This window comes from Pseudochaenichthys georgianus, chromosome 5 (assembly GCF_902827115.2).
Source record: "Pseudochaenichthys georgianus chromosome 5, fPseGeo1.2, whole genome shotgun sequence".
Lineage (NCBI taxonomy): Eukaryota > Metazoa > Chordata > Actinopteri > Perciformes > Channichthyidae > Pseudochaenichthys > Pseudochaenichthys georgianus.
The window spans coordinates 15,373,876-15,397,853 of NC_047507.1; the positions used below are offsets into that span (position 1 = coordinate 15,373,876).

Consider the following 23,978-nt stretch of genomic DNA (forward strand, 5'->3'; position numbering starts at 1 on the left):
TAAGTACATTTTAGTGGCCAGTCTCTTGGTTACATTTTTTTTAAATATTACTGAGATTTCAGCCTTCAGAAAAAACCTTCCACAGAACCATGCCGTTTAATCACTGCGTTTTCCCGGTGCCGCTTTACTTGCTCATTCACATGATTTCCAAAAACAGCCCATCATCGTTGGTCATATTACATATTCCTAATATTATTTTCAGTAAGCGATGCCATTTGCTCGTGTGTATTCCCGCACATATGAGTCTGTCTCATGTGAATGCTTCCTACAGAGGATGCGTGACCCCCTCAGCACAAAGGGTCTTTCTGCGGAGTTCATGTTCCACTCCCTTCCACCTACTCAAACTGAGCCCTGCCAGTAAGTCACAAGATAAAGACGTTTGCGTTGAACTCTGAGAAGAATGTGTCACTTGTCACACATTTGACACATGTTGAGTCACAGATCTGTAATTATGTTGTCCCATAGCTTCAGTAGAACACAGAGAGGGCTCCTATTGTGGATTTGAGTTGTTGAGGGTGTAACCTCTCTTTGTCCAACACGATCCTTTCGCTGTCGTATTTTGAAATGAAATCATTGTTACATTACCTCAATCCTCGACTTTATAATAGGGGACCTTCCTGGAAGTGTCCAGGTCAAAGACTCCTTTGGGTATGGGGCCCCCAATTTGTTTATTATCTGATGCTCCAGATATCCAGGGCAACTTATCATGAGATCAAGGTCTTGCTCAAGAACTGTTCAACAAGACACATACAGCTGGGAGTATCGTTGCACATGGTGATTTAGTTTAAGGGCAATCTTTCCGCCAAGATTGTGTTACGAGATGATGCCCTAAGTTTGAACCGTACTTGACTTCCAAGTAACATTTTAAAGATAACCTGCGTCTTTGGTTAAAATCCAAGGTCCTCTGTTTGGCCTGATTCCAGTACACAGACGCAGCTCTTAGTCAAATATAGACCACTCTTTACTCCAGATGTGTGTGTTTGGCTTTTTGAAAGCAGTCTGTGCGCCATCAGATGCCACAAATCATCACCTAGAGCTTGGAAAACAGACAGGCGCGAGCATGTTAGCGCACACACACACACAGTAACACAGAGTCTTACCAGTCCCATGCTCTTTTCCTAACTTTCTCTCCCCCTCACATACACACACACACACACACACACACACACACACACACACACACACACACACACACACACACACACACACACACACACACACACACACACACACACACACACACACACACACACACACACACGAGCGTCAGAGGGCCCCATGTATGTCAGAGCTTTATCCAAACACAGCTACGGTTGCTACATGCTACAATTATTACCAGATGGACTCGGGGAAAAATATGAAGTCTGCTTTTTCATTAGCACACTGCGCACCCTCCTGTGGGAATCGGATTGAGAGGGAGAAAGAGAGAGTGGGGAGAGAGTGAGGGAGACATTTCAAAAATGGTTATTCATTTAATGCGCAATTGACCCTCGTTGACCACTTTCCCTCAATGGTTGTATATTTAAATTTTTGATTTCCTTCCATTACTTTCAAGGCCCCGTGTTTTTTTTGTGTGTTGCTATGTTTTCATAACATGCAGTTTAATGTCTGTTTGTGTCAAGGTCCCACCCTTTTTGTAATCTTAATGTATTAAGACATTAATTAAATGATCAAATAAAAAGTGATGACAGAATGAGGTCTAACCATCTCCCTAGGGCTGGGCGATAGGGGGAAATCTAATTTCACAATATTTTTGATCAAATACCCGTATAGATATTTTGACAATAGAAATGTTGACTCTTGGTGCTTTTTTCACAAAAATATTTACACATAAATAGTCATTAGTCAAGTTGATATATTGAGTAAAAAAGCAAATAATTTATCCGCCAGGACTGTCTGATAAGTTCAGAGTATAACATCACTTACTGATACACATCATTAAGTGATTTTACAATATTACAATATCCAACCTCAAAGATGATCTACAGTATGTATTCATATCACTATCACAATATATTTTCCATATGGTGTCTCAATTACATCAAAATGTTTAAATTAAATCAACTTCTCTTTGGAGGAAACAAGAAAAAGCAAGTCACCTTGGCTGCCTTTTCTTCAATATTTGATGGTGTTTTATATATGAATAAACTCATCAAAAGCATAAATAATCATCATATTCCTTCCTATTATACGGCATCACATATGCAGTATGTAGCACTACACATGCATGAGATATAAACACGCCTTCTTTGCCTTGCCTTCTTTCTCTGTAAATGGGGTTGATGTCAAAAGCTAGTGTCACTCTGAAGTCTTAAACTTTAGCATTTCCAAAATGTAGTCCCTCTCAGTACCAACATCTTGTTTCAAGCAGAATGACCAGAGGACGTTGTTCCTTTTCTAGATTAATTATCTTTTTACCCACAGATATGTGAAATATGTGTACAACTAAGCCCCACAACTAACTATTACATTTAATTAATTAATTACAGTCTGCAATAATATTAAAGAATGTAACTGTAAACAACAACTACTAAAAAACAAATGGATTTTTCAAATAAAATAATATCAATTGGGGAATTACCTTACATAATTTTCCTGTTTCTTCTCACGCTCTTTCAGTTATATATACTGATGACCAAAGTAAAGTACACCTGTTTGCCAGTGCCATCTCTCAATACTGGTACTAAGCATGTGTGCATTTTTGTCCTGTATATATGCCAGCTATGCCTGCTTGATCTATTTCCCTGCTAATAATACATGGGTGCTCTACTTGCAGGGATGCATGTCAGCTATGTAAAGACACATCACATCTCCCATGTTTCTGTAAATACATCCTCTCTCACTTCCTCTGGATGGCTGTCTGTCTCTCACACACACATGCACATACATGTTCAGCACTATACATAGTTGGTCCAAATCTCCCTGGTTCTTACAGGCTAATTTCAGAAGCTTTATGTCAGTCTGTGGTTTGACTTACAACCCCACTTGCTAACCTTCCTAACCCATTTCTAAAAGTGTTTGAAGGTTTTCTCCATTACGGACGTGTGTGTATTTGGTTGAACAGATTCCTGGAGTCTTACCTCTCATGGTGTCCTCCCATATTACAAATGACTTGAAATCTCTGGGACTCCCAAAGATGGCATGTATCACATCATTCTGTATTTACTGCACAGCATATAATGACAGTCATTGAAGATATTTTCTTTTTCTGTGTTGTCCTTCTCATCTTGACCTTTTCACCCTGCTTTTTCCACATTTTTAGAGCACAACTGTCACATGAGCTATCTGTGCTGTCCAGCTTCTGGCTAGAGTCACACGTACAATGTACATGTACAAAAAGCTAAATTGAATTTGGCTCAGGTAGACCAGCTATGTCATTATTCCTTTAATCACCGCCCTCCCGTTTCAGTTCCTGCAGCTGAGGTAATCTGAGTCTAGCATAGCTGTGCAGTGTTCCCCTCATTACAGGGTGCTATCTTAAGCTAAATACCAGTCACATATAAATACTCGATACATGCAGTACATAAAAAGATAACAAATATTTAGACAGACGGTCAGTGTTAAGCTCCTCCGTAGGAAGATACAAATCTTACTATTTATTACTCTCACAATTATCTTGAAGAGATTGAATAGCTGAAGAGGGTAGCGTGAAGATAAGCAGGTGATAAGTTATTTTTGACCAGCACATTACTTCCCTACAGAGGGATGCTACTTTGGTGGGCGGTATATTATTAACGCACAGGCTGAAGCCGCTAAAGAAGTCTACTGTAGGTGGGGAGCATGGGGGGGGAAAGGGGACCCATGGCACCCAGGACAGCTGCCTTGCATCTTAAGCCCAAAGTGACCCATTCAGAATAACCAATCATTAATCATAGGGGAGTTATTTTCACAAGTCATATATTTGGACCTATAAAGCAGGCTTTTCCGTCACTACGTGGGAAAAGTTGCAGCGGCCGCTCCTAAACACGGCCCCTCGTCCCGGCGCCACTCAGTCCAGAGTGATGCTGCTTCTGGCCTGGCAGCTGGCTGTGTGCACAGACAGACAGACAGACAGACAGACAGACAGACAGACAGGTGATTGAGGAGTAGTCAGAACGTCCCTGTTTAGCTCCCACTCTTCTTTCTCTTCAGTAGCTTTTATCAACTATTTCTGTCTCTGAGGCGGCTTTGCACTTTTATCCAATCCAATCCACTTTATTTATATAGCACAGTTTAAAAACAGAGGGTTTGGCAAAGTGCTTCACAATGAACATAACATTATAATAAAATATATATATTACACGAATAGATAAAAAAGCACACATAAGAATAAATACAAGGCACATAAAGGCTATGGACAGACAGTGAAAGCATACAAATATGTATGACATAGCTCAGACTGACTGGTAAGCGAGGGAAAAGAGGTGGGTTTTTAGGCGGGACTTAAAAGCTTCAAGAGTGGGTGACAATTTAACATGAGGGGCCAGGTCGTTCCAGAGCCTGGGGGCTACCGATGAGAACGCTCGCTCTCCCCTGGTCTTTTTAGAGTGGACTTACACTCCCTCACTCGCTCACTAACTCGCTCACTCACTCACCTACTAATTCACTAGTTGTGATATTTTTACTGAGTGACAAAGGCCTATATTCTAGTATGATGCTCTTTATAAAAATCCATTATTATCACACACATTATATAATCCTCATTTTATATACCGTTTCTCTCCACCTTTATTAAAACAATTCTACTTATACTAAGAACATGTTTTGGTGATGCCTTCAAACCAGTGGCGAAAAGTCAGGGCCTTCAAGGTATTCAGAGAATACCCTGGAACACTCAGATGAAATATGAAATATATCTCAAATAATGTATGCACTGCCATTTCCCCACTTAAACATAACAGTCTGCAATCAAACGGTTGTCTCCTGTGCGCTCCTCTCCCTACTTGGCGCACCGGTAACTTTCTCGTGCGCACAAGAGGCTGAGACCAGGCTGAGCCGCCGAATCCCTCGGAACATCATAAAAGCCATTTTCAACGGTTATCTGGTGAAAGATTAACTAGGCTACTGGATGAAATAATATGACTGGTATAGGTGCGAACATTAAACACTTTTTTAAAAAAATATTATGATAAAATATTTTTATATATTTATAATTCTGCAAATATTACGATAAACTCACAGCTATTTCGCGGCCCGGCAGTAACACCTCCGCGTACCGGTCCGCGGACCGGGTGTTGGGAACCCCTGCTCTAGAAGGCCCGCTGGTTAACTGGCTCGAGACAGAGGATCTAGATGAATGCGACGAAGCAATTCATGCCATTTATTGTTTTAACGTTGAAATGACAAGTGCAACAGGTGAAGATAAAGTTGTTGCGGAATTGTTGTGAGTACCCTTTTCAAGACGACAATTCAGTGAAAAGACGGACATTATAATGCCACGGAGGGGGGGTTGCGGGGGGTGTGTGTGTCTACAGAAGGTCCAGTTGTGATTCGCAACGGTGCGCCACTGCTTCAAACAGGGTCATGCTGACCTTGTTTACAAAAGAGCCCTTTTGAACAACTCATTGATAGTTAAAAGAAGAAGTTTGATAGTCTGAATCAATGGCTGATAGTTTAAAGTCTTCTTTAAATATATTTGTTGTCTACCATTTTCTTGTTCTCTGTACTTATACTATTGTAATGCAGAAGAAAACCCCAAATCATTTATTATCATTATTGAAAATTAGAACAAGTCTAGATTGAATTTCAGTTTGGAAGTTGTACAACAACTGACTTTATCGTAGAGCACACAGGTGACACCTGCATCCCTCTCTATACTGTTTGGAAGTTGATGAATAATTTCATTGAAATCACAGGAAGTGAATGTTATAAGCTTGTGAAGCACTCATTGTGTCCTTAATGCTCTATTGCTGCATTCAAGCTTCAAACTAACATTGGCCTGATGTATTTAAGACCAACAGTTGAGCACATCATAATGAGTGTAGTAGGTCGCCTTTCATCCTTAAGTAGATAGTTTAAACGCTCCAAGACGATCCATTACAGCTATGTCATATTCAAATGTCTTTTTAATCGTTAAACAATTAAAATAATGTATGTGCAGACTTAACCTTGGTGCAAGTGTTTTTATGAATCCTTTCTGAATGCAAGGGTTGTTTGTTTCTTTGTTCCTTGATCTTTGATACAAAATAACTAAACCCTCCAGATGCATCAAAGACCGAGATAAGTGACTGTGTGAGTGAGTGTGTTTTGTGTGTGTGTGTGTTAGAGTGACTGCATGTGCATTTTTGAATCTTGCATAGCCTGTTTCTAGCCTGCCTAGCTGGTCATAGGTAATCTGCCCTAGAGCTCTGGCCTGAAAAAGAATACATACACACAAACACACACACACACACTTACATACACACATACACTCACGAATGCACACACACACACACACACACACACACACACACACACACACACACACACACACACACACACACACACACACACACACACACACACACACACACACACACACACACACACACACACACACACACACACACACACACACACACACACACACACACACACACACACAAAGACACACGCATGTACATCTGGCCACAATGCCAGTTCTTATCTTTTCCCCACATGGAAGACAGTGATAGCATCAAGCCTCTGGTTAATTGCTCAACACAAACAGAAATGATATGGATACACGTACGCACATATGCACATTAATTCCCCATTTCTCTGACTGACTAACACTTTTTCTCGTTAGACTGGCATAATTTCCTATGAAGACATTTACAAATCCACTGTATTGACGCACTATGGTATAAATATATAATACATTAGTATGGTCTATTGAGCCTCATAGTACCCAATATGAAGTTCAAAACCTGGTGGCTGAATGCTTTTTACCCAAACTGTTGTAAATAGTTTGGGCTCGTTTGATCAACTGATCAACAGGTTTTGCATTCTCCAAATTATCTGCAACGGTTATCATTCCTGAAGTGTTCGGTTTGATTCTGAAAAAAAATAGAAATGTGTCTTTGGTTTTTCAGAGGAAAGAAGTCTGTGTAATGAAAGACTGTGACATTCTGCTGCTCTGAGCATCAGATCAAAACATTGCCTTCACTGGTTTACTGGGCACTTTGCCGTCTTACCTCCTGTGAACGTCAAGTCAGTTTAATCACAAAGCCCAATGTTACAAAGCACACATTTCCCTCAGGGGACATTACAATCTGTACTGCATACAACACCATCTGTCCTTTTCAACCCTGTCCTTGGATAAGTGAAAAAACAGCGTGAGTTGGTATGATAGTGTGTTTCAGGGCATGTTGCTTCATAGAGATTGGTTCATTTATGTTATTCACTCGGCCCCTAGAGAACTGACATTTTTACAAACAACAGATAACAAAGCAACACACTATTTTCATTTCAGAATGGTTATTCTCTCGAAGGGTGTTTATTACATTTGAGATGGAGTGTGTGTGTGTGTGTGTGTGTGTGTGTGTGTGTGTGTGTGTGTGTGCGCCCGTGTGTGTGTGCCCACGGGGCCCAACTAGCGTTTGATTGCGTCTCTGACCGCACGTGGCTTTGACTCACGGCTCTAATTAAACCTAGGGCAGGTCTCAACTGGCAACACACACACACACACACACACACACACACACACACACACACACACACACACACACACACACACACACACACACACACACACACAACCGTCAGCCTCTGAAGTTGATCTGCCATTTGGTTAGTTGCATGCTCAAAACAGTTCATTAGGTAGTGTTTATACTGGTTGCACTGACACACACACACACACACACACACACACACACACACACACACACACACACACACACACACACACACACACACACACACACACCACACAGTAATGCCTCACAGGGGCAACAGAACTAAATGCAGGCTTTGAAGAACACTTTTACAGCAATTGTGATACAAAGAGACAAGTCAGCGTCTTCATTGTGGTCATAAATAAGAGTAGATGATACAAAAAATGTGACGTCATTTGGAAACACTTCCAAAGCTACATGCTATGTTTCAGTATGTTATCAATTGTGTGTTTTAACTTGTATGATAAACTGGTGTTATGAAACACTTGTTTGACTCAGAAAATGTGTTGATAACCTTCCCTACTATACAGGAAATGTGTCAGAGGGAAATGGGGCCAGGAAGGGTTTCAGTGGGACAGAGGAAGAGGGAAGGGAAGAGAGCGATGGGGACTGACAGATTAAGTGAGAGAAAGAGCAGGAAAGCAGAACGAGAGAAAATCTAAACTTGTGAGGAGTGAAGAGGAGTCGGGATGTGTAAGTTGACAGTTTAAGAGCAGTACATGAAAAGTGTGGGTCTCAGTCAAGGAAAAGAAGTGACCAGTTGAGAGAGAGTACTTACAAAAGACAGTAAGCCCGAGACATTAAAAACAGGCTACATGTTCAAGGAAAAGTTAAGGACACAGGGGGAGAGCTGTCCTAAAAAAGAGGGCGATCAGTCAGTCTGCGTCTCGGGAGAGCGACAGGACCCAGCTGTTGCTCTGCAGGCCACCACACCCAGCCGGGAGAGACTCCATTTGTTTTTGTAGCTGGTCTTTATGACTCTGGGAGAAAAGGGGGAGAAAGGGGAGGTGGAGGCAGCAGCAGAGTCCGAAAGAGTACAGTTCCCTTAATGTAGGTAATATGAGTGAGCGTTCACCTCCTTTTATTAGGACATAGGAAGAGCTGGGAAAGGAAAGGAGGATGCTGCATCACTTCCTGGTTTGGCGTGTCTCTGTTTTGAGGTGTGGTTCCAAGGTTTTTGCTATCTGGGTCGGGTGCTGGTGCTTTGTTTGATCACCCTGAGACTCAGGAGTTTATGAAAACACAGCCAGGGGACGTGACCTCAGCTGGGACCTACAAGCTAACTCTGTTCCCACCAAATCTCCTCTCACCCATCTCTCTCCTCTTCTGTCAAATCACTTTCTCCCCCGGCCCCCCTAAAACCTTCCCTTTCCCTCTGAGGTCCCCTCTCTATCTTCAACCTCCTGCCCCTCTCAGGCTTCAGCTCCCTTCTCCCCTGTCAATCCCCATCTCTCCTATCTCCTCTCTTACCTGCCCTCTGCTCCTGATTTTAAAAACTAAAGGAGATGGAAGAACTCACTTTTAGAATATTCTTTTTAGTTTCTTCGATCAACAGTCTACATTATGTCACGTGGCTGCCTCATACCATGAAGCGCATTGCTGTCAATGTGTAAAGTTAATAACAGTTTTGCCTCCCTGTTTAGCTGATGTAGCTGATATAAACAGTGCCTTTAAACAAAAGTATTGTATTGTCTGAAGCAAAGCTAATATATATCTCATGCATCAGGGCACGAGATCTCATTGATAGCTCCTTTAAAACACATTGAGCACTGGGTGACATATTCCTTCATTACTTTGGACTGTAGTTCGTTTTGCCTCAATCCCAAAAACATGGTGCTGATATTGTAAATATCGGCAAGAGCAACACATGCCTGATCCTCAGCTTAAAAAATGGCCTCCAAATAGCGTGATACAGTATTTTTGAGACTATTTGCTAAAGGCTTCACTGCACAACTGTTAAGGGACATTACCGAGTCTTTTTGGAGACTATATGCATTTGTAATATGTTTTTTAAAAATGACATCTTTCTTAGGAACCAATGGGCTGAGAGCCAGAGATTTGGTAGTGAAGCCTGAAACTGTTGAGGGATTGATAGGCTTTTCCCCCCGACTTTGAAGTACAGAATAGCCATAAACACTTTTCATTTCCGACCCCATGCTCACATCCGTTTTCCATATGTGTCTACTGCCATATCTACCATACAGCACATTTCCGTCACATCATAAAAAGTAACAGAAAAAAACAGGTGTCTAATATGTGAAACACAAGTACGCAGAGTGATAACGTGTGATCAGACACTTTTTATGACACACATGAAGTCCATTAAGTTTAGATGTGGGTGTATGAATCAGTTTAGTATTTAACCCAGAGAACAGGACATAAAGTGAGGAGAGAGCATGTTAGTAAGGTGACCCTCCTCTTCCTGTTTCCACCCATCTCCTCTTCCTCTTCCTGCCTCCAGTCTCAGTGAATACAACGCGTACTCATACGCACACACATACGCACACAGGACCGACTCAGCTGTGGCCAGTTCACTGTGTTCCCCCCCGAGAGCTGTGGGCTGGAACAAAGAGGGCACAAGGGAGAACACACAAGCCTGCTGCAGGAAATGGAAGAACACACTATGTTTATTTGAAACATAGGAGGGGGGGGAAAAGCTACCTTAAACTTTGTAATCTCAGTACAGACAAACTTTAATAGGTAGGAACATTTTAATGTGGGAAAAAGTCTAGATTTGGCTTAGTTTTCCTCAACGTAAGGAATAGCTTGTGTGGTGCAACGTGACAGGCTGCTATGTTATGTTGGGGTTTGAGTTATGGAGGCCTTAAGTAATTGAACTCGGATTACAATGTTTTTTTGACAGAAAAGGCATCATAAATTGCAATTTCGGGCTCTACACGATCAGCTGTATAGTAGACTAGCTGCCCTTCCTGCGAGGACACACATTATGATTGTTGAACACATCATAAAGTAGTTATTTTTCATGTACTACGACTAATCGGACCAAGAGCCTATTTTTCTGAAAACTTGATCACAGACTTTCTGAATCTCAACACTTCAAAGACTGTATGCTGGTGTAAATAGTGTGTGTGTGTGTCTTGGAAGTCTAGATTTTAAAGGCTTAAACAACCTTAAGGTCTGTTACCAGTTTCAGTCGACTCCCTCTACGTCCAAAATCAGACAAACCTACAGCTTGGAGTCTGGATCACACAGTCAGTCCCGACATATTGTATCCACTGAGGCATCTGGAACTACTTTATCAAATGAGTGTTTTTACTGCCAAGCAATATTAGCCAAAGCTCTGCGTATTGTGTGGAATTGTATACGCTGCCTGGAGACATTACTTTATTAAACGGAAGGCATTAGGAGCTTTAGAGTTCTTCAGTAGTATGTTTTTACTGTTGGATGGGTTTATATAGCCTCAAGTGGTAATGGGTAGAAAAAGAAAGCCTGAAAAAGCAACATGGAAAAAAGAATGACGGCCCTGTCACATGGACCTGTGTGACATAAAAGGTTTCACAATGAGAATAATAAAAACAGAGATGACATAAACCACAACGTTTTAAACATAGTTGTTGTTTGTGGTCATTAATTAACTTTATTAACATTGGTATCCTGGGTGGGATTGTACCATCTGCCTGTAAAATGCATTTCATTTGGCATCAAATCATATTCAATTGCTTTAATTGCACTCTATTTTGCACTCCATTACTAACAGCAGTTCAGTGGGGCAAAAAAGTATTTAGTCAGCCACCAATTGTGCAAGTTCTCCCACTTAAAAAGATGAGAGAGGCCTGTAATTTTTGTCCTAGGTATCCCTCAACTATGAGAGACAGAATGAGAAGAAAAAAATCCAGAAAATCACATTTATTTGCAAATTATGGTGGAAAATAAGTATTTGGTCAATAACAAAAGTTCATCTCAATACTTTGTTATATACCCTTTGTTGGCAATGACAGAGGTCAAACGTTTTCTGTAAGTCTTCACAAGGTTTTCACACACTATTGCTGGTATTTTGGCCCATTCCTCCATGCAGATCTCCTCTAGAGCAGTGATGTTTTGGGGCTGTCGCTGGGCAACACGGACTTTCAACTCCCTCCAAAGATTTTCTATGGGCTTGAGATCTGGAGACTGGCTAGGCCACTCCAGGACCTTGAAATGCTTCTTACGAAGCCACTCCTTCGTTGCCTGGGCGGTGTGTTTGGGATCATTGTCATGCTGAAAGACCCAGCCACGTTTCATCTTCAATGCCCTTGCTGATGGAAGGAGGTTGTCACTCAAAATCTCACGATACATGGCCCCATTCATTCTTTCCTTTACACGGATCAGTCGTCCTGGTCCCTTTGCAGAAAAAGAGCCCCAAAGCATGATGTTTCCACCCCCATGTTTCACAGTAGGTATGGTGTTCTTTGGATGCAACTCAGCATTCTTTCTCCTCCAAACACGTCTAGTTGAGTTTTTACCAAAAAGTTCTATTTTAGTTTCATCTGACCATATGACATTCTCCCAATCCTCTTCTGGATCATCTAAATGCTCTCGAGCAAACTTCAGACGGGCCTGGACACGTACTGGCTTAAGCAGGGGGACAGGTCTCGCACTGCAGGATTTGAGTCCCTGGCGGCGTAGTGTGTTACTGATGGTAGCCTTTGTTACTTTGGTCCCAGCTCTCTGCAGGTCATTGACTATAGGTCCCCCTGTGTGGTTCTGGGATTTTTGCTCACCGTTCTTGTGATCATTTTGACCCCACGGGGTGAGATCTTGCGTGGAGCCCCAGATCGAGGGAGATTATCAGTGGTCTTGTATGTCTTCCATTTTCTAATAATTGCTCCCACAGTTGATTTCTTCACACCAAGCTGCTTACCTATTGCAGATTCAGTCTTCCCAGCCTGGTGCAGGTCTACAATTTAGTTTCTGGTGTCCTTTGACAGCTCTTTGGTCTTGGCCATAGTGGAGTTTGGAGTGTGACTGTTTGAGGTTGTGGACAGGTGTCTTTTATACTGATAACGAGTTCAAAGAGGTGCCATTAATACAGTTAACGAGTGGAGGACAGAGGAGGCTCTTAAAGAAGAAGTTACAGGTCTGTGAGAGCCAGAAATCTTGTTTGTTTGTAGGTGACCAAATACTTATTTTACCGAGGAATTTACCAATTAATTCATTAAAAATCCTACAATGTGATTTCCTGGATTCTTTCCCCCCATTCTGTCTCTCATAGTTGAAGTGTACCTCGGATGAAAATTACAGGCCTCTCATCTTTTTAAGTGGAAGAACTTGCACAAATGGTGGCTGACTAAATACTTTTTTGCCCCACTGTATGTTTGTTAGGCCTGCATAATGTAACATACATTTAGATTCTTATTATGTATCCTATTCTTATTTACTGTACTGTGGCCTATTCTTTAGTAAACACTTTTCAAGGCAATCTATTTTAAGAATTGTACTCAAGAAACTGTCTTTGAATCAGTGTGAGACGATGATTACTATGATACACTACAATACTAAGAATCTATAAGGTAATACATGATTGTTATTTGTCTCCACATGTTTGAATGCTTTGTGCTTATGTTTGCTGCATAAAGCCATGACAAATGAAAGGGACAGAGTGGAGAAACAACAAGTGTAGCTGCCTCCATACAGGGGCCGAATGAGTTGTTATAGTATTTTATTTTCTGTACGTTTTTCCCTTTTCTTCTCAATGGGGCAACGTCTGAGACACAGAGACTCAGGATGCAGCTTCTATTCTTTTTCTAACTTGGTAAGTGATTTGACCTCTTGCCCTTTCACCCTTGCTTTACAAAGCCTCTGAATCCGGTGAAACCACCACGCTGCAGATTCCCGCCACATTGTGCAGGAATGTTTGAGGGGAATTCAGGAATGTAGTGGGGAATGCAGCGTGCTTCAGCAGCAGTTGGAGTTACGTTGGGCCGCACGAGGTCATCTTCTCTGCCAAAAGTCTGTATGCAAATGAACTAATCAGCGTTTGTGTGTTACTGGAAGACAAATTAGGGTTTAACTTTAAAATCTTACTTCATCCTAGAGTGGGAAAACAGTGTGTCATGTTCCCGTACAATATCTGAATATTTATTTAACCAATTACATCACCTGCAAGGTTTCCTATCAATTGTGCAAGAGCCACAATAGATATGAAATGGAAGGATACTGAATAATGAGGGCCTTTGGATAGACTTGTTTCCAGCTTCCAGCTTTCCATTTGTTTGTAAAGGTCATTGTGCCCTCCATCAGTTCTAATGAATAGTATATCCTTTTCTTTAGTTACTACTAGACTGCTGCATAGCTTACTGCAAGACATGCACTTCAGAAGATGAATAACATAATCTACATATGAATAAAAACCAAAGATTCATCTCCAGCACAATGCAATATTTGTAGAGGTTCAGTCGAGATGCCAGTACCAGGGCACATGTGAGGATGCCAAGATATTATATCAATGAGATTGAGACTCTACGCCCATGATAGCAACTTTTTGGGACTGTACTCTATCTCAGTGATGCTTCGAGCTAACATGCTAACAGGCCTACAACGATAAGGATATTGATATTTGATGATTTTTAGCAGGTGGTATGTATACCATTTCCGTTGAGCTTGTCAGCATGCTTACATTTGCTAGTTACCACTGAACACAGAATACAGCAGACAGAAAGTAGTTAATAGTTTTAATGGTGTTTGGTTACAAACATAGCATTCGATTAACAAACCTAATTAAAAGTGCTCAATATGAAAGGACAGGGCATCAGTGAAAGCCACACAATTGGATAACAAAGGTTTTCTACCGCATTAAAATGACAAAAGTGGCAAATTCTCATTAAATCCAATCTCTAGTGAACACACACCTGTTATCCTCAGGACTCACCTTCAATAGATGAAACTCAAGCAATTAATTTTTTTCTATCTTCATTTGCCCACTCAAGCGCATTTAGGTTCCAGCTAAACCAGAGAAAGAATTTTCCCTCAGACGCCCCTCAGGTGATAGAAGACCTTATCACGTCTTTTTGTTCTTCAAAGAGCTGCCGTTGTTTAAGGCCCTGTCACACTGTCCCGAAATTGACACCCGATGGACACACGAATATGGAATTGTGAATTTCGCACGAAGATGGCCCCGAACCACACACGAAGGCAACATTTGCATTACATTTAAGACATACAACTGCAACGAAAGTACCAAAAACAATTATGTTACAGTACTATGATACTGTACTGATATCTTCAGACTTTGTTCTTTACTTTCTCCGTCTTAATATGTAGAAAATATTACGTTTTCTCCGTAATGTTGTTTCCATAACAACAACAATTTCCTGTCAACTGTCCTTCAAAATAATATATTATATCCTTTTTAGTTTCACAGTAACACAAATTGGGTTATTTACATAATATATTTACATGATTTTGTTGTGCAATAAAACAACCCGATGGACACACGATAAAGGAAATGTTCAAATTCGGCTGTGATCGTAGCAACATCGGGCCATTCGTGAGGGCATCTTAAGCCATCGTATGACCGCCGGTGGAGTCTCTCAGGCTCCGGCAGCAACTTCGTGAGCGGTGGCAAAATCTTTGGCATGCCAAAAAATTGCCGAAGGACCTTGCGAAGGTTCATTTTCGTGTTGAATTCGTGTGTCACTTTTGCCCTTCGTAAGGCCATCGTGAGGGCATCTTGTTATCCTCGGTGCCATCGGGCATTCGCCCCGATCAGAGTGAGGGTGAATGCACCGATGATAACACGAAGATGACACGATTTGACAAGATGCCCTCACGAGTGCCTTACGAAGTTGCCAATCACGAAGTTGCTGCCGAATGGCCCGATGTTGCTACGATCACAGCCGAATTTGAACATTTCCTTTATCGTGTGTCCATCGGGTGTCCATTTCGGGACAGTGTGACAGGGCCTTTAACAGCTGAATACTCCTCCATACCGGAACCTGAACCCTCAGAAAGGCTACTCCCACACTGTGTGTGTGTGTGTGTGTGTGTGTGTGTGTGTGTGTGTGTGTGTGTGTGTGTGTGTGTGTGTGTGTGTGTGTGTGTGTGTGTGTGTGTGTGTGTGTGTGTGTGTGTGTGTGTGTGTGTGTGTGTGTGTGTGTGTGTGTGTGTGTGTGTGTGTGTGTGTGTGTGTGTGTGTGTGTGTGTGTGTGTGTGTGTGTGTGTGTGTGTGTGTGTGTGTGTGTGTGTGTGTGTGTGTGTGTGTGTGTGTGTGTGTGTGTGTGTGTGTGTGTGTGTGTGTGTGTGTGTGTGTGTGTGTGTGTGTGTGTGTGTGTGTGTGTGTGTGTGTGTGTGTGTGTGTGTGTGTGGTCAGGTGCGGTGTACAGGTGGATTTAAAATACATATACATTTAAAAAAAAACCTGATCCTAAATAATGTTAACATTTCAAGGGAATAAAATATACAGAATTGTATTTGATGAGACCATCCGTCGTGTTTGAGCTGTATTGGTTAGGCAGGGTAAAAAGAAGGAGTCAAGTGGAAAGATTAAGGAAGAAGAAGATGTGGAGGAAATACACATTTGAGTTTTTCCTAAGCTTGAATTGTCAGTGATAAACGTAAATGGAGATCTGAAGAATGAACAACTCTGGTGTATCTCAAATGTCATTAACTTCAGAACAAGTTCCTCTCGTTGTGATGTAGCTGGGTGGGTCTTCCTCCCCCTTCAGGGTGTTAAGCCTGCCCTTGGGGGCTCTCATGCGAGGGTATGAAAGGGGAAATATGCCATCTCATTAACATAAATCCTCAAATGCATCCCCCTGGCTAACAGATGTCAGGTCATTTGTTAGAGGAAACAAACATTTCCGTAGCTGACACCCCTTGTGAAGTTTGCAGTAATTGCCCCGTGTTGATGTTTCAACAAGCTGATGATCATCAGGTTTCATCTGAAGATCAGACAGGAAGCACTTACACAGTTTAAGCTTCTCTGGATGTTAAAGGATCAGACTGTAAAGCTGTGGTGTGAAAGATCCCTACTAACCCCTGTGACAACTATTTACAATGTTCATGATTTGCATATATCTTGAGTTAGCCATCTTAAAAACATTTAGAAAGACTGAATACCATCAACTCTCTGCCACATATCCAATTTGTGATATTAAAAATCAACCATTTCTGAACAAAGGGTTTTATTTACTGTAGTGCTGAATAAATAACTTTTTCAGACATCTTAATGTCCCCGAAATGTGAAGCCAGGTTTTGAATTAAGAAGTCACAAAGGCAGACCTATTGCTATTGAAAGCTTCCACATTACTTAAAAGGCTACAGTAGTTCAAGGTTGAGTATACATAAAGACAGATTTATTATCCTTATTGAATTAATTAAAATAAATGTATGTGAAATGTTTGGAAGAAATATTGTTTCTTTGCAGTGCTGGGCCAATAAGAGATATCAACCCTCATACACCAACCATTAGTCAGACCCACACTCCCCTGCTACAGTACCATTTATTTTTTTAATCACTTAACTGAATGAATGTCCAGCAACACACTTGACATCCAGCCTAAAAGCAACTTATAAAGTGAACTTGAATTGGACTAAAATAACAATGCCGCACAAAAATTATGATTGGTGAGAACATGTTTTAGAAGTTTCACTGTAAAAACATAAGCGACTGTGCCTCGGGCTTTACTGTATGTAATTCAAATCAGTTTAAAAATCCATCAGTGATGCTGCCTCTGAAAACTGAAATCACTCATGACACTTAATGTCGTTTGCTTTTTTTTAACTCACAAACAGAATTGTAGCATGACTGGATTTCTTCCTTTTTTCTTCAAACAGCAGCGGTGGGTTTATCCAGCAGCCATAAACCACGTCCCTCTGTGTGGTCCACTAATTGCACATCAGATGGAGCCGGCCTCCGTGATGAAAGCTTGACTTTGCTCTTTGTGCTTTGGTGTCAGTTCTAATATGTGAAGCAGATGTGTGTTTAATATCAAAGCCCATCAGTGGTGGTGCGGCCTGGTTGGATGGCTTCAGGGGGAAGGTCCCCACTGGGGCCACCCACACTTAGGATGTGTTCCTGTAAGTAGGCTCAGTATTTTGAATTTACTCGCCTCAAATAAAACAATGTGCTTGCAAACTGCCTGAAAGGTTGCTTCTTGTTAAACTCTGATGCCGGAGCAAGTTTCTTGTGGTTCTGCCGTCGGAAGCAGTGCTTTGACTCGAGCTTGCAGAATGATATATATTACTGAGGACCCTCCTGCTGAGGCGTGTGTTGTGTTTTTGGGGGAACAACTATCAGAGGCAGCAGAGAGTTGGCTGACTGCACCCGCCAACCTCCTCTATCTGATCAGATCCCAGCCTTGTTTCAACCACTAGCCCGGATTATAGTTGTCATATCAGCCGGAGCCCAACTGATTACAAACACAAACACACAATGATTACATGCAGCTTACTGCGGGACTTTATGAAACATCCAGCAATCCTCTTTTTAACCTGCAGTGACTCGAGGTCCCGGAGTGATAAGGCTGCTTCAAAGTTAAAGATGTGTGTCCTCGATTGTGTGTCTGCCAATCCCTTTGAGGTGCTGTCATTGTGTGTGTGTGTGTGTGTGTGTGTGTGTGTGTGTGTGTGTGTGTGTGTGTGTGTGTGTGTGTGTGTGTGTGTGTGTGTGTGTGTGTGTGTGTGTGTGTGTGTGTGTGTGTGTGTGTGTGTGTGTGTGTGTGTGTGTGTGTGTGTGTGTGTGTGTGTGTGTGTGTGTGTGTGTGTGTGTGTGTGTGTGTGTGTGTGTGTGTGTGTGTGTGTGTGTGTGTGTGTGTGTGTGTGTGTGTGTGTGTGTGTGTGCACCAGTAAGGACAGATACTGCATAATTCAAGCTAGGGTTGCAACTAACAATCAGTTTGGTGGTTTGTATACTGTCAATGTTTTTGTTTTTTTAAATAGTGAGAATGTACTGAGGTACAGTCCTCTGCACCCCCCACCCCCATGGTTCCTGTGCCGTTTACAACAATAATGGAAGATTTACCATTTTAATGTTTAATTTTTGTTATATTATGTCTTTGATTTCAGACAGAGGTAGAGCTGATTACAGTATATGTTACTTTTATTTGTGTTGGCTGAGAGGCCACAGACAGAGAGACAGACAGACAGACAGACAGAACGATTGCTTGTCTTGTAGTTAGATTAGATTACCCTATACTGTACCAAACCATGACCGTTTATGACTTTTTTATGACATGACAACATTGAGATTACTTGTTTCTACTGAGATTAAATTATATTACATTACATGTCATTTCTAGACGCTTTTATCCTAAGCGACTTACATACATTCAATACTGTGGACAATCCCCACAGGAGCAATTTGGGGTGAAGGGTCTTGCCCAGGGACACAACGACATGCTGACTGCAGTGGGTCTCGAACTTGCTACCTCCTGATTCCAAGTCCTACACACACACACACTTTCCACTGAGCCACAGCCTCCCGCAATATGCCGTACTTAGATTTTTTTGCCATCTTTTGTTGCATACTTTATTTTTACGACACAATATTTGCTTGTTGTCTCATGACTTTAAACATATTGTTTGCACGGCCTTGCAGAAATCAGCGTATGCATCACAGCATGAAAGGTTAATGGTTGAAAACATCCCAAGTACTCAGTCATGCTTGAAAGAGTGTAGTAAAGTTTGTTGGCTTCAGTTTGCCCGAGCTATTCACGTTACATAAGGTCTGTCCCCCCTCTATACCCCCCCTCACCCCCTCTTTCATTTTGCACAAAAGATTTCTCAAAACACACACACACACACACACACACACACACACACACACACACACACACACACACACACACACCATCAGCGCGGCATGGCAGCCGTCCAGAGAGGGGCTCCAGTGTCGCTCTGTTTCAAAGAGCTCTTTGCTGTCCTTTTGAAGCTGGATCCCCGGCAGCAGTGGAGCAGAAACGGCCAGCTCTGATATGAGTTTGTGCCTCAGTCTCCACGCGGTGAGAAAAGCCCTGCAGAAGCTCCAATAAAGACAACAACAACACAAAACAACACAGCCATGCAGAACAGGTGCGACAACCTTTTGAAGAGATTCTTCTCACGCTGAGGTTATAGCTCAAAGAATTTGGAACAGGAAGCCTTGTCGTTGTGGGGAAAGCAGATATTCATACTCGTAAGCTTCTGACAAAAAAAGTGACGAACCCAACATGGTACCAAAAGCCCAGTTGAAAAACTGGATGAACTTCACATATTTCAATCAACTCGAATACAGTAATGGCGGCTCTTGGAAAGAAAGAAAATGAGCGTAGTACCCTTAACTATCTCTGAAACCACACATTGTGAAAGTGACCATATTTAAGTTTCACATAGGCTGTACTGAAGTCTGATATAAAAGAAACTGATTCAGATTACTGACCGGTTTTCTTTTCAATTGAAAGAGCAGGATGTTTTGCTGTAATGCATCAACCTGTGTTCATCTCTGTGTTGATGAGGCACACATTCAGTGAGGTTTGTACGGTTTATACTGGATTGAAGTCTCACATTGATTGCTCTGCATGAATCTGCCAAATGTGTTTCCACCTGAGAGCTCTCCATGTGTGCAGAGACGGAGACACAGAGTGTAAGAACGATCAGGCTGGGAAATCAGGGCAATGTTTTATTTTACAGTTCTGTTGTTCTCGGATGTTTTTTGAAGTATTCAGGAAAACACATATCTTCGACACATATCTCCTGAACTTCCCCACTCAATCCATCAAGACCCGAGCAGTTATATTAGAAGTCCAAGGTAAGGCACAGGCCGGCGCATTTCGCTCAAAGGAATCCCTCGCCATATGAACTTAGACAGTAAAAGTGAAGAGCCACAACGTGTGAACTCCCTTAGGATAGGTCTGAGGAACAGGGGTAGGAAAAGAGAAGTAAGAAACAGAGGAAGAGAGGCACAACGTGTCCACGTACGTACATGCACTCTCCTAAAATAGTTTGAGGGAAAGGGGTGAAGAAATACAAAGTAAGAAACTGAAATGAAAAGGCACCACATTGCGTAAATGCTTCCCTTAGAATAGGGTGGAAATTATGAGACAGGGACACAAGTGACGAGGGACAAAAGGCAAGGCAAGTTTATTTATAGAGCACTTTTCAACACAAGGCAATTCAAAGTGCTTTACAAAATACGAAAGACATTAAGAAAATGGCATTTAAAATCAGTCATTAAAAATAAAAGCTAATAAAAAAAACATAAAAAGAAAAAATACATGGATAAAAGTTACAGTGCAGTCTAGGATATGAAGTAAGTAAAAAGTATAAGCAGAGAGGTCCAACGTGTCTACGTAAAAGCACTCTCCGGAAATAGTTTGAGGGAAAAGGGGTGATAAAAATAAAAAACAGAAATAGAAAGTAAGAAGTATAGGTAGAGAGGCACCACGTGTCTATGTAAATGCACTCTGCTAGAATAGTCTGAGTAAACGCGGTAGTAAGAAAGCAGTAAGAAACATTTTTGTAATTTCCTACCTATTTTAAAGGTATATTTTAAACGTGAGCATGTTTACCTCACATGCTGCTCAATAACCAGGAAAGTTGGCTCTGGAAAGTTGAGATTTGTATTTCTAATTAATGAGGCAAATAACCTTCTTATTAAATGGTGACAATTATTGTCAGTTGCAGCCCCTTTTTTAGTTGTTAGTCTACATGGTTTGTGAATTTTTCTCTAATGATTTCATATGTTCTTTGTAAAGGCCTGTCAAAGAGAAACGCAACACTTTGTCTGTGTTTCTTTAAGAACAATACACCTGTCTCTGCATGCGTGTTACCTGTGGAACAAAACACATTGAGGTTCATCACACTGGTATTTCAGCTCTTTGAGGAATCAAAGGAATGCAGCGTGTGTGTGTGTGTGTGTGTGTGTGTGTGTGTGTGTGTGTGTGTGTGTGTGTGTGTGTGTGTGTGTGTGTGTGTGTGTGTGTGTGTGTGTGTGTGTGTGTGTGTGTGTGTGTGTGTGTGTGTGTGTGTGTGTGTGTGTGTGTGTACACTCAGAGCCATGAGTGTGTAACATTCCAGGCAGTATTAGAGGTATGTGAATTATGTCTTACAGAGAGAGAATGTGTGGAATCTGCTGCCATGAGAAGGCCGCTGTTGTTTACTGACACAGTAGTGAAAAGGAGATGTGTGTGTGTGTCTCTGTGGGAGAGAGTCACATGCTGCTGTCACTTCCTGGTAAGAAACTTCTTAGCACTGATTGTGAGTAATTATTATCAAAGCTTTACTGTTGCGACTTACAAGCCACTTATTTAGACTGGTCTGTGTGGTTATCTGTCGCCTCCTGTTTTTAAAATCAAACATGGTGTCTATTAGTAATGGTATATTCCATCAGTGCAGCCACGTTGACGCAAAGCAGTGGCTCACTCCATTCTGAGCCTGTGTTGCTCTGCATTGTATCGTATTACGATGTTGGAGATTTGTATTTAATATTTCTGGTTGCTTATTTGTAGTTTTTATTAATGCATAGAAATTAAGTCAAAACAACTGTTATTGCCATGCTTATGATTTATGACTGTTACATTCATACTGTACATACAACAGACATCTGAAGGTCACCTATTATGCAAAATCCACTTTCTCATGTCTTTTATACATAAACATGTATCTGTGTAAAGAGATTTGGAACACATATTCTCTCTCTTTCTCTCCTGATCCATTTATATAAAAGCTGGTTTGAAAATCAGCAGATTTTGGACATTTTGTGATGTCACAATGTTTTTGTTGGGTTGTGTAACCATTAGCCAATCACCAACCAAGTGAACACCCCCCCACCTTATCACCTGAATCTCCTCCTAGAGCACCATTGTGTTTTATGAAACCAAACATCTTGAGAGGGGGGGGGGGGTCCATTTGAATGTAAAGGTACAGATACAGAATCAGCCCTTTTGAAACAGAGGGTCGATGGGATGCTACAATGCACGATCTGTTTGGTGTTTTCAGCCAAACATTTCAGAGACATGTTTTTTGTATATCTGAGACCTATAATATATTGTAGAAAAATACTATAATATGGGACCTTTCCTCACTGAGCAAACTGCACTGAAGACGGTAAGATGCAGCTAAAAGCCCCCTGAGTTAGGACTGTGGAGTCGAACATTGTTTTGTAGACAAAACTTCCATTAATTTGTTTCTTTCTCTGTTGTGTCTTTCCTCCTTAGATCTGGGATATGAGCGACGATGAGAGCATCTGAAGGACTGGAGAAACAACCCCCCCCCCCGATCCTTCAGCTTCTGTCTGATTTGGGTTTTTTAAGGATGCATATGTACAAATGGAAAGGGCTTTGCGGGTGACAGTAGATGCACAGATACAACTCAAACCAAGCTAAACCACCAGGAATGCAGCTAAAATAAAAGCTATACAATTCCTATTAGCTCATTTGGATTCACGAGTAATATGGTTACAATTATAAACAATAAAAGATTAACTGCTAAAGTATTCAGTGAATTTCTGTTTTCACTTTTACGTCAGTTCATTTTTCACTTTGTGTATTAAGCTGTTGTATTTAAGGGAGAATGGAGTTGTTCCTATCTCTTCATGGTGTGTCTCATTCACTCAATGTTTACCTGAGACAAAACACAACAAAACACTTAACGTATTAATGGGCTTTATTTTCTCTTCAAAAAAAACCTTCACCAACTAGACCCAGGTTCAATCCCCCCCACCGTCTCTCCATCAACACATTTAATGGGTTTGCTGTGTCCTTTGGCAAGACGTTGACTAACAACATCTGCTCGCTCACTCGGAGTGCTTCAGATTGATTATTAAATTACAAAAACACAGTTGACAACTCAGCAAATCCATCCATCTCCCTGTGTGTTTACCGGAGACTGTGATACATACAGTGCAGTTAATGATAAAACCAGCTCATACTGTGCAACTGATGTGGAAAATGTTTACTGTTGCTATAGACAACCTGGAAGCTAAAACTGCACGGTTTAATATGAAAGAGCCGACGGACAAACTGAAGGTCTTTATGGTCCGTTCGTGGTGACGCTTGCATGTCTCTCTGTTGCTTACTGCTGTGTGATATTTCTCTGTCCTGATTAGATGTATGATACTTTCAGTGTGACGACATGTCAACAGCCGCCTTGACATGTATGGGAGATAATAAGTGCAACGTGAGAAAAATGGAACCTTCGTTTCAGAATTTGAAAAGTGATGTCAGAATTGTGAGAAATAGAATTCCGGGATCATCCTGACCTCAGACTTTTTCCTGTTATGAATTTCTCAAAATTGAGATGCTTTTTTTCTTCTGTAAGTATAACCAATGAATAAACGGTCTCTTTATTATTTGTTCTTCTGTGAGTTTTATGTTGCAATGAAAATATTGGTTTGTGTGAAATTAAATATATTTGCTCATTATAGCTGCATCACACACACACACACACACA

General features: G+C 41.4%; 1 protein-coding gene across 3 annotated transcripts in view; it reads left to right on the forward strand.

The window, feature by feature from the left end:
* Positions 1-23,877, forward strand: part of atg7 (ATG7 autophagy related 7 homolog (S. cerevisiae)) — a 59,973-nt gene extending 36,096 nt beyond the window's left edge. Inside the window, exons 19-20 of one of the 3 annotated variants that reach the window (XR_004552173.2) lie at positions 21,640-21,761; positions 22,745-23,877. Coding sequence is in view for 2 of the 3 variants with exons in the window: in XM_034083191.2 (XP_033939082.1) it covers positions 17,388-17,483 (96 nt within the window). In the remaining variant the exon portion in view is untranslated. Of the gene's footprint in view, positions 1-17,387; positions 17,632-21,639; positions 21,762-22,744 lie in introns of those variants that run through there. The other 2 variants (XM_034083191.2, XM_034083193.2) reach the window with 2 other exon arrangements.
* Positions 23,878-23,978: the final 101 nt, after the last annotated feature.